This window comes from Cynara cardunculus, assembly GCF_001531365.2.
Source record: "Cynara cardunculus var. scolymus isolate 2C chromosome LG 1, CcrdV1, whole genome shotgun sequence".
Lineage (NCBI taxonomy): Eukaryota > Viridiplantae > Streptophyta > Magnoliopsida > Asterales > Asteraceae > Cynara > Cynara cardunculus.
In genome coordinates, this window is record NC_037528.1 from 49,215,916 (window position 1) to 49,234,412 (window position 18,497).

An 18,497-nucleotide genomic window follows, 5' to 3' on the forward strand; every position below is an offset into this window, starting at 1 on the left:
AAGCTCCAGGACAATATGTGCTTGTCTAGACCCCTTCTCAATACTCTAGGACAATCCATGCCTGTCTAGCCCCATCTTGACACTCTAGAACGATATTGTGCCCGTCTAGCCGCCATTGGAAGGGGTGTGTTAAAGTCCCACAAACTTTGCCTATTTCTCCTCGATATATGTTGAAACATTCCTTCTCTCCTCAACGACTCTTTTGGTCTTGGAGAGCAATCCAACATTCTACATAACTACACAATCATATTTTCACAAATACAATACATAGTTTCTCCAATAGCAAATTAAACAACAACCATATTACTAGCATAGCAAATAGAATTTGCAACACATTTTTGGATCAAAGTGTACAAATTTAATGTGCAAACAATAAGTCTACGGCTATGAATGTGTACCGAGTGAAAAAGGCGAACTTTTTTGTATGGATAAACAGAGTAGCACAACTTTACAAACACAAAGCTTAATTTACAAAAATAACAATAATATTAGAAGAGAGTGCCTAATTGTGCCATAGTTATGCCTATGATACAACCGCTCTACATGTCTGCCAACTCACACCTCAGACCTACTTTCGAGTGAGAATCATTGGGTCGGTTTGGTTTGGTTTAGTTTATCTCTATGACACATTGAACCTAGCTTTAGCATGGCCTTGAGATACCTGGAAATGATCTGTCATGCCTAATTGTGCCATCAGAAACCAAACATGAGTCAGAAATTCACCACCTCTCCCAAGCTGCTGCGAATGGTGAAACCCTCGGCATTGACCAGCGGTATAAGCTAGCATCTCGATCCATACTTGACTCACCACTTTCCACATCTGTCCCCTTTCCATATCTCTTAAACCTAAAGCGAGTCTGCAAGCATCAAACAATACAGACTTGGATCGATCCCCCTTCACTATACTAGGCAACAATTCCTTACAATCAACTTCAAGCAGCTTTCTGCTGGCTTCAGCTTTTTCTGTGATCAGACCTTTTGTATTGAAGAAACGGATGGCATCAACACATGTGTCACGATACCTGATTATTCCAATACCCATTGGCAGCATTTCGGGGTTTGAAATGAGAAGATACACTAGATACTCAGATATGTTCTTGCTTTCAATGCGGTTGATTTCAAATGGATCATTAACGTTAACCTCTGAGTAATAGCAAAGAGCAGTAGCTATATGCCAGATAAGAATGCTCTGATCGAATTTCACCTCATCGATGCTCCACATAAGAGTGTTGCAATCATTCTTTTGAAGCGAAAAACTACCTTTGTGAATACTAGATGCTTGTAGATCACAAAAATGTCTGTAAATCATGTCCTTCAGGTTGTCAGAAACTTCTCTATAAGTCTGGTAATACTTATCTACACCAAAGAGTTTATGAGTTGGCAAAAAACGAGCTGGCTTCTCCCCAAGGGCAACACTTAGTAGGTCTAATTGTGCAATGGAATTCGACCACCTTTGTTTACTCGGGTGCTTTAGGAATGGGAATATGAGGATGTTACGAGTGTGGTTATGTTGGTTCAACCAGAGATCGGTCCAATCTGAACGAAGCATGGTAATAACCGCGAAGATTTCCTTCAAAATTGCTGCTGCAATTAGTAGGTAAGTGATGGCAACATCAATGGCCTCGGAATTGTGTGTATCCCTGTAAAAATGGAAGCCGAAAAGTACTAGAAGAATGAGAAAAACACTAGTAGCATGAAGTACGAGTCCCTTGTAAGTATAGATCACATGTGCCTTGGAGTAAAGCTTGTCGTATGCAAATCCAATTTGAATCTCAACAACCCGAAAAGCTTCACGAGCTGAATCAAGAAGGCGGAAATAGGATGTGCTTCTATCCCTATCTTCGTATGTGAGTATGAGATCAACAAAAAGCCGCTTGAATGTTTGGAACAGATCATATGCTTCAAGTATTTCCTTACACCGGCTTTCAAGAGATGCATGAATAACAGGAAGAGCAGGCTCCACAACCTCCTCAACCTTCACAATGAAACCTTGCGACTCTTTCAATCGGAAGTCCTCCAGGAATTGGACATAGTCAGGACCAGGGTCAGCGGGACCAAGCATTAATTCACGGAGATGGTCAGTGTTTCCTAACCGTAGAGCCTGAAGACGTTGAAAACATTTGATGCAACCGGCTACATAAACGAATATGCTTAGTAACGGGAGATGAGAGCAACCTGGCCAAGATGACAAGAGGATATAGAGAGCTACTAGTGACTGAAAAACCAGAAACACCAAGTGTCTTAACCAAAGCTTGTTGTCTTCTGAGGAGTAGGCAGTAATGGAGTCCGGACCACCAAGGTGAAGAAGGAGAAATGGTGCCCAGAAAGACATGAGCTCCCAATTAGGGGTGTTAATTTTGCATACTTCTAAGGCACTTTGGGCAGCAATATTTAAGGCTACTGGTACAACTGCATATGCCAAAAAGTAGACGAACCAGAGAGTGGTTCTGACTAGAGTTCTTGGATTGTATTTTCGAATGTTTCCAAGTAGACTTAACATGATCTGCAAAGTAATGCTGACGAGTATCAATCCTCGCAGTGCCTGCTCATGCCACACCTTTTTAACATCATCCGGTATCAACTGGAGTAACGCTCTATCATCTTCGAGCATGATTGAACCTATGACCGAAAAGAAGTAAAAAAGATAAGAAAGCCAGCTGCAACTTCAATATAGATGGAGAACCATGCTATGTTTACCAGAAAAGTTGGTCTTCAGCATACATTTATAACAACATGGTAAGAGCAATCAATTATAAAACAAAAATAGAACATTAACTTATGAACCAAAACACAAAAACTTACAAGATTCTTCAACTGTTTAAACAGAAATTCACTTAAGGAAAAGGTGTCAATAACTGAAATTCTTAAACCAGATTCTTGATTGTGTATTGATGAAGGAAAGCAAAGTGTGTGTGTATATATACATATAAACTATGCAAGTGTGGTATATTGTCTCATAATTACCAAGAAAACTCCATCACAATTTCTGGGTGAAGTTTTGTAAAATATTTAGAAATGGGTTACCAAAAAAGGTCCCAGCAAGAAACTCTTGGCAGAAATATTTAGACTTAGGCTGGATCACCTCCTTTTCCGGGAGAGCTGGGAAAAGCATTTAGTGGAGTTGGCTATTCTTGATTCAACAAAGGAAAGGACGGGGTCGAACCGTCATTCCAGGATTTGATCTGGCATGTGCAGAATGAAAACTAAAGTCATTCATGCATAGAGGGATGACTTTTGAATCCAACTCCTGAGGCCGGTGCCAAGGTTCTAAATGGCAAGGAGGCTTGACATGACGGCAAGTTTAAGCCTTAAGCCTTACACGCCATGCTGAGGAGGCAATGTTTTTCAAGGCATGACATAAGGCGGTAAATATGTATGTCATATATATAATTATACATGAACATATATGTTTTCTATTTATTATTCAATTATAATGATATTAAAATTGTCACAATCGTATCAGAAGAAGAAAAATCATATATATCGATTCGTATTACATAAAGAACCAAATATTCAAAATAGAACTTGGAAGGATTTTACAACTTCGTTTTAACCATGGGTGCATGATGTGTGAATCCATGAAATTGTGAGTGATGTGATTAGGAAAATTTTTAGAAGTGTAAAAACAGAAGTTAAAAATAAGAAAATTAAATTAATTAAAAAAATAAAATATTTTTACGAAAAAAGTCACGCATTGTAAAAAAACGTATGCGATGGCATGATCCGCATCTTACACAAATGCTACAAGCCTTGTCATAACGACTGAGACGTATCTTACGCCATGGCGTGCCTTTTTGAACACCGGCCAATGTAGTGGTGGTGGTGGTCCGTATTGACAATTTTGACCATAATTGGATTTACATTTTCCTTGTTCACATACTAAAGTCAACAAGATTAGACCAAGAAAAAGTCTTTCCCATACTTTTTAGCAGTATTTTACATAGTTATACCAGAAAAGTTTCCTACCAACTTGCTAATATCTCCATGTTTATAGAACAGAAACTTCCTTCTGAATTCATAGAAGACTTTAAAGGTTTCATCTCTACTTCTAATACTTTTCTTATGAAATAGGAGTCGGGCCCATTTGATTTCTCTCTTTTCTTGATCATTACATGTTTGAATAGTTTGACTACATGAAAGTATGAGTTTCCTCGTACCTTAAATGACGAAACCCTGTTAAAAAGACTGAAACTTCACACGAAATACTTCCTCAGTCGACATATATGAACCTGCATACTGTTAACACACACACACACACACACACACACATATATATATATATATAGCCCACTATGAAAGGCTACTCTTACCATTCAACCACCGATTCCTGTTATGCGGGGTTGCGTTCCATTGCATGACATTTCTTCCCTCATGTTTCCCTTACCGGTTCTTTATTCTGGTGCGACAAACCACATGACATGTGTAAAACCCATTTTTTATTAAATATATAAATAATATTACATAAGCCTTTAAATATTTTTTTTATTAAATTTATTCGAAATGTTAAAATATTTATGTAATTAATTAAAGATTATAAAGTAGAAATCTTAAATAAATAAACAATAAAAAGAAAGACAAAAAATGAAAATAAAATAGAATTGTTTTCTTTTATTATTAGACCAAAAATGTGATATATCACGTCGGGAGGGGTTTAGTTGTAAATATTAGAAAGTTCGGGGGAGAAAATGTCATATTTTTCAAAGTTGAGGGATCTGTTTTGCCAATAGTACATATCTGTTTACAGAGAACGACCCATCAGCCTAAAACTCGTGATTTGTCCGATTTCTTCAACTAATAAGCCAAAACTCTTGGCATATAAATCGTAGAGCTCTGGCTTAAGAACGTTTGGAGTCAAATAGCTAGTAAAATCGTTGAGTTTAGAGAGATAAATATGAGTTTGAAGTTCGGAATCGAAAATCTCGGTTTTTCACCGATTTTGGGTGAGATTCTTAACCAAATCTCTTGATTTTTATGTCTATGACTTCGTTTTTAAGTACTCTATCAAACCCCAATAGCCTCATGTCTCATATTTGTGTTTTCGTTGTTCGATTTTTATGTTTTTAAGTTGTTAAATTTAAGTTTTAAAAACAAACTTTAAATGAGTAAATAGAACTCATTTCTTGATGAAAATTCGTGTTTTTTATGTCAAAATGTTGGTAAAAATATTACCAATGATCAGGAAACGAGTCATTTTCGGGCTCAAAAAGGTTAAAATCGCGCAGCCATGGCTGTTGATTCTGTTTGAGTTGCAACCCGGTTCGAGTCGGGTTGGCGGGTCTGGCACGCGTCTGTTTACATTTTTTGAAAAAAATGGGAATAAGGACGTTGAGGGCGGGATTTGAACTCACAACCTCAACCCTGATGCTTCAAGCGCTAACCAATAAGCTGTCATTGAGTTTTATTAATCTAATGCATTGATTATATTAATATTAATTAAACGTTTAAGTTTCAGAGATTAACATTTAACCCCCTGCAGTTTTAGAAAGTAATTTTATCTATAATAACTTTATGAGACTTTCATCTAATTTATTTGTATTTTGAAAAATGCAAACTTTGACCCAGTTTCGATTATTTATCTCATTTAGTTACCAAAATGACCCTATAAGTGGGAAATCGGTATTTTAGCAATACTTTGCGTATTTGCTTCCAAAACTTACCAAAATAACCATATATCTTGGAAATTGGTCTATGAGCTTCATTTTTATATTATTATTTTTATAAAATTACGAAAACGACCCTATATTTGGAAATCGGTATTTTAGCGATACTTTACGTATCTGCTTTATAAATTACCGAAATGACCCAATGTCTTGGGAATTGGTATCTAAGTGTTATTTTAAATCTAATTCTTATGAAATTATCGAAATGACCCTACAATGTGGAAATCGGTATTTTTAGCGATACTTTACGTATTCGCTTTATAAAATTACCGAAATGACCCTATGTCTTGGGATTGGTATCTAAGTTCTATTTTGAATAAAATCCTTATGAAATTACCAAAATAACCCTACAATATGGAAATCGGTATTTTAGCAATACTTTACGTATTTGCCTTGTAAATTATCGAAATGACTCTGTGTATTGGGAATTGGTATCTAAGCTTTATTTTGATTGTTATCATTGTAAAATTACCAAAATGACCTCACAATTAGGGAAACGGTATTTTAACAATACTTTGAGTATTGCTTAATAAAATTACCAAAATGCCCCTATGCTTTGGAATTGGACTTTTAAGCACGGTTTTAATATTCGACGTATGAAATATACCAAAAATATTTTAAATTAGGGAATTGGTTAAAGCTATACCTTTGGTATTCGGCTTCTTACGATTTACCAAAATGTCCCTAGACTTGGAAAATTGGTATTCTAAACATTATTTTGAGTATTAATTACGTTGAACTTTAAAGTTATGGAATGACCGTTATTTATATGTGTGTGACATGTTCTCACTGTTATTCACTTATAAATTTTAAAAGAGATGTTTTGATCGCAAAACATTATTTACGTTGTGAACTATAGTTTAGTTATTTTGGTAAAATACTTATTGTTCAAGAAAATGTTAAGTGTATTGCTTATTTTTATAAAATGAACGAGCAATAATTAAATTATAACGACATCATATTATTAATAATATTTCAAGAAAATATTGGAGTGAAACATGAGATATGATGTTATCGGGRGTTGATCAATAAAAGGAAAAGTCGTGTTAAGATTGTTAAGGAATAGTAATCAATTTAATTACGATTATTTAATATGTTTAGGAATGATATAAATTATCATGTAGGTTGCGGTTTTTGAGAGAACGACCTATCGAACGTTAACGATTCAAGGTGAATACATTATGCGATTTTTATGGGCTATATACATGATTATTACAAAAGTATTTTATTCATGATATTTGCATGATGTGTTTATATGCATATGATGATAACTTGATTATATTGATGTGCATGATATTTAAGTATATGCATGATATGAAAGATGATGTTGATGAGAAAGTTTATGATGACTTGATATTATCAATATGATATTCAAGTATGTGTATAATGTGGAAAATGACGATGATGCATATGTGATTTATGTTGTCACTTGCATGAGATGTATATTGCATGTCACGATGAGATTTGCATTAATGAGTGAGTATTGCAAATAAATGATATGCAACTAGTATGATACGGCAAGATTCGTCCACCGTACGAGGTGGGTTGGACATGAAAGAAGGGCTTGCAATTCTGAGGTCTTGGAGTCCTCGTCTATAGAATACACCACATACGCAAAGAAAAGTGAAGAGTCGAGGCTTCACTTGCAAGATAATAATTAAAATACACTAAAACACTGTTTTATGTATGCATGTGATCATGAAACCATATTGTATTCACTAAGCTTTTAGCCTATACTATACATGTATATATCTCAGGTATCAATTGTCAGTAGACGAGTTGAATGAAGAAAGACGAGACTATGTTTTGAATAATGCTTGATTAGATATTTAATTAGCATTGATAACGTTAAAGTATTTTACGCTTCCGCAATTATGTAACGAATTATGTTTAACACATTATATATGTTTGAATTTTTAAGTTCGTATTTGCTCATGGCATAAGTTATTAAGAATGACGTCACGACACTCAAAAGAAAGAAAAAAAAATTCGGGGGGTGACAACATGCAATCCGGAGGCCTCCAGCATTTCAGGTACTGATTCAGTAATGGTTGCAAATGGACTCGTTTACCTATCTCTAGATTTGCGTATGCAATCTCAGATGCAAGTCATCTGTTCAAAATGAATATTCTTTTTCTATGTTCCTAAGCTTAGGGGCTGTTTGGTAAAAGCTGAATGATTTGATTCAGAATAAATAAATTGTCAGAATGATTAAGAGGCTCCATATAATTTCGTGCGCAATGGAAAAATGGTTGTTTCGCAAATGCTTTGAACAAAAAGTCTGAATGAAAGAAAATTACCATTTTAACCTTCTGTATGATTTAACATTAAACAAAATGTTGTTGTCTGTTAAGTGTTTGAATTAATCATTGCTATCGATTTGCAAATTTTGCTAATATATTTATTGTTTCTCAAGAGGATTGCTATTTGTTCTTTATCCTACTACATCTATTTCAGGTGCAATATGTTCAAAGATCAATGGGTGTCACAAGTTGGCATCAGAGTTATTATTTATGATATCAGATGTCAATTATTAGATAGCTAAGCTTAAACTCCTAGTTCTCATTAAAAATCAAACCAATGTAACTATATAAGTATGAAACCTTGTTTATTTGACAATAGTGCGATATTGGAAACTAATGTGAGTGATGTGTATTCTAGGAGAATAGAACCCAGATCTAGGGGTGTACAGAAACCCAACAAACCAACCCAAACAATAAAAGGGCTAAATGACCCAACCCAACCAGAACCGACTTGAATCTCAATCGATGTCTAAAATCTACGAACCAAGTTAGTTAGGTTGGGTTAGGGTTAGGCCCAATCAACCCAACTCAACCCGTGCAACCCCAAAGACTAAATCCAAATCATCCGTACCTTGGAGAAGTTCAATTTAATTCAAACCTTTTATTGTAATATCTATCTTGACGTCTTGTGTCTAGGGTTGGTATGTCAGGGGCGGTTACTAAACACTTACAACTTCTTACTGGGTAACTAAACTCTTATTGGCTCTTACTGGGTAAGAGATGCTTACCTGGTCAAAGATTATGGTCTTTACCAAAATCTTACCTTGTGATTTTGCTAACCAATAATCTTACCCAATAGTGTGGGTGTCTTAGCCGGTTAGTGCTTATAGGGTAAGAGATACTTACACTATGCTATTTGGTAAGCGCTTACACAGTTTGTTTGTGTTCGTAGACAACCCCTTAGACTAGGGGTGTGTTGTACTTGCTTATTTTGTGTGTTATTGCTTTTTCTTAACCAGTTTTTCAAATCTTTATCATATTTGTCTTTCTTTCTTTGTTACACTTTTCACAAGTCAGGAATCTTCATGAAAACCACTTTACACTTTGAGGAAGAGCTTAGGTTTGCCTACGCTCACATTAGGTGTGATATACTGAATCCATGGGTTTGTTTGAGTTACATCTTGTACCTGCATTAATATTTGGATGATTGTAATATTTTCGTTAAGTACTAACAACTAATACCTGACTCGCTTGTTTTTAGATAGGTGTTAAATTTTAATTTAACCATGTTTTCAACACTATGTCAACCCGACCAACCAATCCAACGTTTTATATATAAAAAATTCAATGGGTTAGGATTTTCTAGGCCGAAGTAGTAGTTGGGTTAAGTTTAGGGGTGAGCATAGGCGGGTACCCGCCCTTTTTGACAGGAACCTGAATCGGCGGTTCTTGAGATATTGAAACCGGAACCGGTTAAAGCGGTTCTTGAATTTTTGGAACCGGAACCAGAACCGCCGGGACCGGTTCCCGTTCCGGGTACCCGCTTTATAAAATATTAAAATTTTGTTATTTAGAAATAAAAATAAAATATTGTCAAAACACTAAATTAAATAAACAAGAATACAAATTATACGGAATAATGGTTACAAGTATTGTTTTAACGATTACAAACCATAATAGACTAATAGAAAATGTTCAAAGTTTAATGATTATATACGATAATTATAAATGTTCAAAACTTAACGATTACATACTACGAACTGTAGTTTAGTAGAACTAGAAAGTAGATAAAGAATGAAGATGACCGCTTCATTTGAAAATGTAACCTAATATAAATTTGGTATTGAAAAAAATTAATTATTTTTTTATTGAAAAACAACCGCCGGTTCCGGGTACCCGGCGGGTAACGGTTCCGAAAAACTGAGAACCGGAACTGGAACCGTTCTCAATCGGTTCCGTATTTTAGGAACCGGAACCGGAACCACTCATATCGGTTTCGGTTCCGGAACCGGCGATTCCAAGGCGGTTCCGGTTCCGCAAACGGGTACCCGGTTCCGCTGCTCACCCCTAGTTAAGTTAATCAACTGCTCAAACCCGGACGACCCAATTCATGTGCATGCTTCCAAGTCAGAGTACAAGTCAAAGAGAAGATGGTTGAAGTATCTTAGCTAGATGAAGAAAATGTCTAGCTGTTTATGTTAAGCTTTAGATGGAACTATGTAACACAATTTCTTGTACGATTTTTGATGTAAGAAAACTTGTTCAGAATGTTAAGCGTTTTAGAATATTGAAATTTTCGCTATGAATATGGTTGAAATTGTATAGTTGGATAAGATTTAAGTGGCAATATGATTTAGTTTTGAATGAAATATGATTATTTATTAAGTGTTTTGTATTAATAAATTACCATATAGCACCTTGTGGGTCAGGTTGAGGGGAAAACCATCAAAGAATGAAAAACTGAGGAACACCTTGTAACCGTTTATCTGGACAGTATGCACATATCCATACAAGTAATTTGTAAGTAATATGTAAGAAACAATCTGTCCGGTATGCACATGTGTATAACATGCACACGTGCATAGAAACCAAGAAACAACTTCAATTACTTATATACACATGTACATACCATTCGGATGAATGGTTACCACAGTATTCCTCAATTTTTCATTTTTTGTGGGGTTTTTAACTGAACCTCCCTCATCACGTTGTAAATATAAATTACAAAAAGTAACATTTATCAAACAGTTAAGCCAGTACAATATGGATACAAGATTATATGACAATATATGAAACTACAAAACCATACAAAAAAAAGATCAAGAGACTTTGGATAACATATGTGGAATAAATATTTCACGTTTAAACTCATAAACAAATCACTTATAAAGATCAAGAGACCTGCAGTGAATTGCTCTTATCATTTCTCCTCGGTGTCCTTCAAATTTCGCCCTTGCATCACAGAAAAATATCCTACAATTAAGATTTTCAATTAACTATGACGACCAACAATCTCAAAATTAGCACTATAAAACATCTCTTAAGCATTTCATCGAACACCTCTGTCTCATTCATCCCAAAGAGATCTTTAGCAAGTTTCTTGAAGGATTATTCCCTAATTGAACACAACTTGTCATGGGATTCATCTACGGTAGGTCATTCAGTTGCAGATAAAATCAAATTAGTGTAATTCAGAAATTACAACAAAAGGGGAGGAAACAGTTTGCCGAAAAGGAGGGTTTAGTAAGCTTAGATTGTTGAAAATGTGGAAGCTGAAAGAGTTGGAGAGCTGGTTTGTTGAAGAAGGATCAATGCAGCTTCAAACATCTGGATATCAGTTGTGATAGATTCATAAGATTCCAAGAAGTCTGAAAAACTAGTATTGACAAGCATGCCATATATATTAACAACTGAGGTCAAGCGTATAAAATCAGATCAGTCGTCCATGGCCGTCGACCATTGGAAATTTCCTCCATTAATGGTGAGTTTTTGATTTACGGTTTCTTATATTCGCAAGGTGATTTCTCTACAACATTACTGGCTTTATATGACATCAAAAATGTTTGAATGTCTTTATAGACTACTTTATAAGACTTATCTTTATAGGACCAAAAATTTATAAGTCATGTAAATGTGTTAAAATAAGTTGATAGAACTATTTTGAGCGTAGCAACAACTTCTTTTTACGGCTATTTTGAAATAAAGCATCATATTTGTTGATGATAATCATCAGAACATTTGGTGTAACTGGATTCACAAGAGAATGAAGGGATTGGTAGTTAAGCGGTTAAGCCATAATACGGGTTAGAAGGTGCAGAGCGCACACTTGTATAAGCTAGCTAGAACCCGGGATTCTTTGATGTCAAGGGGTTGTGCCCCTTGAGGTGGTCTCGTATGGCATTGAATGTCTAAGAGGAGTTGACACTAACAATCTTGGTGTCACGTGAATTTCAATAGTTATTTAGCAGTTTCTCAGTGACACCGATGAACCTTTTAGTGGCAATGATGAGGGTCAGTGTCTGCAACTAGTGGCACGAATCAGTGGATGCATCAAATGATCTCTGTTTACCCACTGATCATTAATGTTGATCAGTAGACACTTGTAACTGCTCTGTAACATCTCGTAACCGCCCAATAACTGCTCTAAATTCCGGTAACCATTTACGTTTTAACCGTTTCAACAAAGATAACAAATTGTTGACTTCCATAATCACCAAGATTTCGAGTAAAAGACATCAAATAGCTAACATGTGTAAAATTGTCATAACTCCTTTTACATGCCATCTCAGATCCTTTGTTTGTGAAATTACTTCCAAAATGTACTTCATGGAAGCAAAAATTCAAGAATTGTTTCTAATCCATGGAGTTTATAACAAATTTTAAAATTTTAAAATTGTGCTTAAAATATTTAAAACCTGATTATGCCACGTGTCGCTTTTTAAGTAGAGGCTCGTCTTCGGCATGAGAAGGTGGAGGGAGCCATTGGATCATTCTTGAACCGCTACTTTCTTGTTGTTCATCTTCCTCGCACACCAGTCTCGCACCACACATTTTCACCACACAGTCTGCACCATAGACATCAAACGAAACCAAAATGAAATTCTTCACTCTCGACCACTCGGGTTCAGATTGGTGATAGCTCAACAACATCTGGTCCGACTTGATCCCTATGTTTTCATATTGAAATACAGAATCTGGAATTGGAAACTCGCCACCAATGGGAGTACCATCGAAGTTTTTGAATCTAAATCCAATCGAACCGTAGCTGCTCTTGCGACGGCCGGGATTTCTGGGAGTAAAAACAAGACAAATTGCTATTCCTTTGAACTTTTTGTAACTCCAGTCGGGAGGTAAATCCACTTTTACACAATCTCCTATACTTTGATTGCTAAACCACCCAGGAATTCTACCTCCTGGAAGGAATACACTCACCATTTTATACGGATCAATGCGTCCCTACAAATATAAATATAAAATATATGAGTACTCCCACATCATCTAGATACGGACCATTAAACCCATATATATATATATACACATAGGGCCAGGTTTAAGGAAAACCGCAAAAAAATGGACGGTATCCAAATGTGCATACAAGTAATTTGCAAGCATTTTGTCCGGTAATGCACATGTGCATAACATGCATACATGCATAAAAACCAAGAAACAACTTCAATTACTTGTATGCACATGTGCATATTGTCCAGATGAATGATACCAGGGTGTTCCTCAGTATTTCATTTTATGGGTTTCCTGAATCTCCCTCTCTGTGTGTATATATATATATATATATATATGTATGAACCTCCAATGTCTCTATAAGGGGTCTTTTAGAAAGAGAGAGAGAATCAAATGGGTTCCACATATCCTAACGTGTTATCAGAGTAGGTGTCTATCACATCTAGAGACTCGACACACTCTTTCGCCTCCAATCTAGAGGGCACCGCCTAGCCTCTATTTGAGGGGGCATGTTGGAGTCCCACGTTGGCTAGACACAGATCATCAAACTTTGTATATATGTAGGAATCTTCCCTCCCTCTATAAGGACTTAATAAGATAAAGAAACAAAAACAATTTATATTTCCACATGATCATTGTGAGGGACTATAAGGTGAATAACGAGAGAAGGGGAGAGAGAAAACCTGTGGCAGCAACATTGTAACCAGGCTTTCGATGGTTTGATTCTCAATCAATTTCGCACTGTTAGTGAAGTCAAAGCACTGAATGCTACTTTTGTACATGGTTAATTTCTCTGGTAATTCCTGCAAAGATGAGCAGTCCTGTGCCTCAATCAATTGAATGTTCGGTGGAAGTTCTGGCAATGCCTTGATCTTCTTGCATCCAACCAGCCCAAGTGTTTCAAGTCGAAGAAGTTGACTGAAACTAGGTAAACTTGTGAAATCATTCCCACTCAGGTTCAGAGTTTCAAGCATCGATAAACATTCAATGCCATCAAGGCTTGCTTCTGTTAGGCTGCAGTGGCTAACGTCAATATTTCTTAAGAAACGCAAACCTGATAAAGAAGGAAACACTGCACTCGGTGAATGGTGCATCTTGCTTGGCAAGAATGTAGGCCAAAGGATCGAACCCCACGATTTAGTTTGGATCCCTTCTCGTTGGCCTAGTGAAAATACTTGAAGGTTGCCAAGAAAAGATACAGAAGAAGGGAGTTGCACAATTTGAGTCCCATCAGCATGAAGCTCCACTAAATCTTTCATAATGCCCATATCATCAGGAAATTTGTCCAGTTTCTTGCAGCCAGAAAGATTAAGAATTTGAAGAGATTTCAATCCAATGCAGTTTGGAGGATTCCCAAGACTTGTACATTTTCTTAAATTCAAGACAACCAGACGGCTGAGAGTTCCGACAGAGGGGTGAACTTCATTCAAACTTTTACAACCATCAAGTATTAGCTCTTCAAGATTTGGAATTTCGGTGAAATCTGGTGTCTTTATCAAGTTACAACACTGGCGGAGATTAATCGACACCAACTTTTTGAAACCCTATGTGCAAGAAGTAAAAGGAAGCGGTTTACATGATAGAATAATATGCAAAAAAATGTCATTATACACATGCATACGAGAATTGTCATGGGTATACCTTTGATCCGCTCCAAATTTCTTTGATGCGACTATACGACAAATCAAGGATAACAAGGCTTTCAGGGTAGAACATTGCTGGTAAATGCTCGAAAGGGTACCCATGCCAAACAAACAACCGAAGTTCACTGGACAAAAATTCAAGCTTCCCAGAAGTTGCATTCACCTTAGTTTCTATCCCTAATTTACTCTTACGAATTTTGCCATTGATATCTCTAAGGCTATTCCAGTCTCTAATATAAAGGTCTAGTAATCGAAGATTAATCAATTTTATGAAGGTTTTGCCACAAATATTGACTTCTGATTTCGCAACATCCAAGGCTAGGCCTTCAACGAATTCAGTTCCCTGGACATCAGAGAGAAGACCCGGTTACATGTTAGATGTCAAACTAAATTTTGTATATGATATATTAAACATGTTTATGATAAAGAAATATTGCGTGCCTTATCCTTGTTTAATACTGTGCGTACATCTGTCGGAAACCACAATCTGCTGCGCTTTCCGGGTTCTTCAGATTCTTCATGTACAATTTGCCAACCCATTTCTTGAACCAAATCATGCATTTCCAGTCTATCTTCACGAACTGATATTAACGACTTATCAATAAGAACTCTGATATTAGTTGCAGAAAACAAATCACAGCCATCTAGTACTTTCATAATATAATCTTTCTTCTCCCCTTTGAAGAAACAAGATACGTCAAGAAAGATGTTTCTTTGATCAAAATCTAGAGCATCATAACTTATTCGGAGTACTTGCTGTATTTGAGAATTAGGATATCTTCGGAGTTTCTTCAGTTCACTTTCCCATTCCTCTACAGTCTTTCCAAATAGGAAACTGGCCAAAATTTTAAGAGCTAGAGGAAGTCCATTAACATACTGAACTACCCGGTTAGCAATATCTGTAAATTCTTCTGTTGGGTGTTTATATCTAAAGGCATACAGACTAAAAAGCTCGAGAGCTTCATCATCAAATAAAAGATCCACTTCATATACTTCTTCGACCCCATGAGCACTTAGCAACTGTCTATCTCTACCAGTAACTATAATCATACTTCCGGGACCAAACCAAGCAGGCACTCCAACTAGGGCTTCAAATTGGTCATAATGATCGACGTCATCAAGTACAACAAGTACCTTTTTAGCCCGCATACTTCTCTTCATTATGTTGATCCCTTGACTTACACTACGAATTCGAAGATTGCCTACATTCATAAGGTCCTCAAGAAGCTTTTCTTGAAGATGGACTAACCCATGCCGTTTTTCAACACCTTTAACATCTTCACAAAAGCTGTATGCTTCAAAATGTATATGCAGTAGGTTATATATAGCTTTGGCAATGGTTGTCTTTCCTATTCCACCAATGCCGCATATTCCTATGATGTGAACCTTGCTTGAACCCACAAATTGCAAAAGGTTCATTTGCTCTGCACGGGTGTATAATCCCACGAGGTTTTCGCCGGCATCTAAGGGCCCGTTGCTTAGTCCATAAAATATCTCTCTTGAAATTGTTTCTATAAACTTTGGCTCATGCCTACAAAATCATAATGAACATGCTACAGTTACGAGCGGAAAAAGCTAAAAGAACATACCATGTACGCTAGTATATAAATTGTTAGAATATGTGAAACCCCTTTGATTCTCTCTCCAAAAGAGTCCTTATAAAGAGGGAAGGTTCCAACATATATACAGGTTTTGGTGGTCCGTATCGATCCTATGTGAGACTTCAACATAAATCATTGACAAAACAATAACCAACTTCTAGACAAAGAAAATGGAGAACTTTGGTATTGTTGATGTTAGAATAAGTGGAACCCCTTTGAATCTCTCTATAAAAGAGCTTTTAGGGTGTGCATGGTATCCATACAAGATAGGATAGGACAACACATGATAGAACAAATGTTCGGTATTTGATAAGACATAAATGGAAAAGACAGAACAAATAAAATGACCAATTTACCCCTAATGAGTTGTTTGTATATTTTATATATTTTGATTAATTTATGTAAAATATTAAATTATCATAAAATAAATATTTTTTACAACAAAATATATCATTATAAAGTTCTCGTCAAGACAATTAAAAATGGAAAAAATAAAATTTTTGTGTAGTTTCTAATTTTTATTTTATATCTTCTGTATATTAATATTTTTTTTTGAAGTATATAATATTTATATACGGCAAATAGAACAAATAAACTCACATACCCTCCTCACTTTTGGTGAGATTTGAACCCTTGACCTCCTAGGAGGCCAAAGACTTGCATACCACTAGGCCAAAGGCCTTTTGGTCTCTATATTAATATTTTATTATTAATATTTAACAAATTACATATATAAATCAAAATATGAAAACCGTATAAAAATAATATTTTGAGGACAGTAGAGAAAAAGTTTAAAGAGCATAAAATACAATAAATAAAATTTAAAGAATGAATAAAATGTAAACAGAGAGAAGTATTTGATGTTTTAGAATAAAATTAGGTGTTATTTTGAGGTTATATCGGTAAAACATAGGTTTGTTCCACCTTGTTCCATGGGGTGGGGGTGGAACATGTTTGTTTCACTTTTTTCGACTCTGTTCCACATACAAATCTAGCCAAACGTGGAACAATGATCCCTAATCTGTTTTGTCTTGTCCAGTGTACCAAACACACCTTTATAGAGAGTGTTTTGGGGGGGGGGGGGGTCTTACATATATACAGGTTTGATTGTTCGTGTCTAGCTGATAGGGGACTTCAATACTCCCCCTCAACGGAGGCTAGACAATTACCCTAAGATCATATGTGAAAGAGTGTGTCGAGTCCATAGATGGTGCTAGAACCCGAATCTGATACCGTATTAGAATATGTGAAACCATTTCGGATACCTCTCTAAAGAGCCCTTATAGAGAGGGGGAAGGTTCCTACATATATGCAGGCTTGATGGTCCGTGTTTAGCTGATGTGGTACTCCAACAGTTGATTACACATGTACATACATGATATCAAAGTACATAGCTAATAAAATAGAAACTTAAGCATTACGGATTTACCCATTGGGGATAGCTTGGAGGTCCCATCCAGATAGGTTGACGGCCAGTTTCAAAGCTTCCTTCCATTCAGGAACCTCTGTTCTTCTAGAAGCTTCATGTTTCATGAATGCTTCTCTGTAGCTACCACTTTGATTCTGCACCACTGCAGGTGTGACATCGTAATACAGTGCCCGAACTTCATATTTGTCCTTCTCTGTCTCCTTGCACTTCAGGATCTTGACAAGCTCCCTCAGACACCATGTTGACGAAGCGTAGTCATTTGAGAATATAACTATCAAAAATCTTGACTGTTCAATGGCTTTATAGAGTTCAGATGATATCTCTTCTCCTCTCTTTAATCGATCATCGTCTCTGAAAGCATAAATTCCTTTCCTTCTGAAATCACTAAAGAGATGATCCACAAAATTTCTACGTATATCTTCACCTCTAAAACTCACAAAAACATCATACGTCCAACGGTGAGCAGAATGTGAAGATGATGATGCCATCATAACGAAAGCTGATACACACCAGAAATCTCCAACTTCTTATACAAGAAATAATTTTGATCAATGGAGGACAAAAGCAGTGAAATAAATAAGAGACCTGCTAAGAAATCAAAGCAGAAACAAGGAAGAAGGGTTGATATGATTATAGTTGACTTTTCTTAATTGGTTGATTTGACTTAATATGACATCGAAGAACGATGGATTTCAGAGATTTATGCAATGTAATATATTGAAGCAACTAGACACATGTGGGGAGTTTCTATGCAGAGGAAAAAGTCAGAAAATGATTACAATAAAGTCAACAATTATATTCAGTTGAAATATTACAGTTGACTTTGCTCAATTAGTTGATTTAACTAATTATGATATCAAAGAACAATGGAATCCAGAGATTATGCAATGTAACATATTGAAGCAAGTAGATACATCAAATATGCAGAAGGAAATTTCTGAGAAAGATTACAACAAAGTCAA

The 18,497-nt window shown here is 36.0% G+C and overlaps 2 protein-coding genes across 2 annotated transcripts; both read right to left on the reverse strand.

The window, feature by feature from the left end:
* Positions 1 to 619: 619 nt before the first annotated feature.
* On the reverse strand, positions 620 to 2,611 carry LOC112507218. Its single transcript, XM_025111691.1, has one exon. It carries the CDS (start codon positions 2,609 to 2,611, stop codon positions 620 to 622), a length of 1,992 nt encoding a protein of 663 aa, XP_024967459.1.
* Positions 2,612 to 12,201: 9,590 nt separating this feature from the next.
* LOC112507225 (TMV resistance protein N-like) lies at positions 12,202 to 18,183 on the reverse strand. Its single transcript, XM_025111705.1, has 5 exons — positions 17,536 to 18,183; positions 14,947 to 16,036; positions 14,504 to 14,848; positions 13,546 to 14,406; positions 12,202 to 12,859 (listed from the first exon to the last, which is right to left on the reverse strand). The coding sequence occupies exons 1-5, from the start codon at positions 18,024 to 18,026 to the stop codon at positions 12,323 to 12,325; spliced, it is 3,324 nt and encodes a 1,107-aa protein (XP_024967473.1). The 5' UTR covers positions 18,027 to 18,183; the 3' UTR covers positions 12,202 to 12,322.
* Between the last annotated feature and the right edge of the window lie 314 nt (positions 18,184 to 18,497).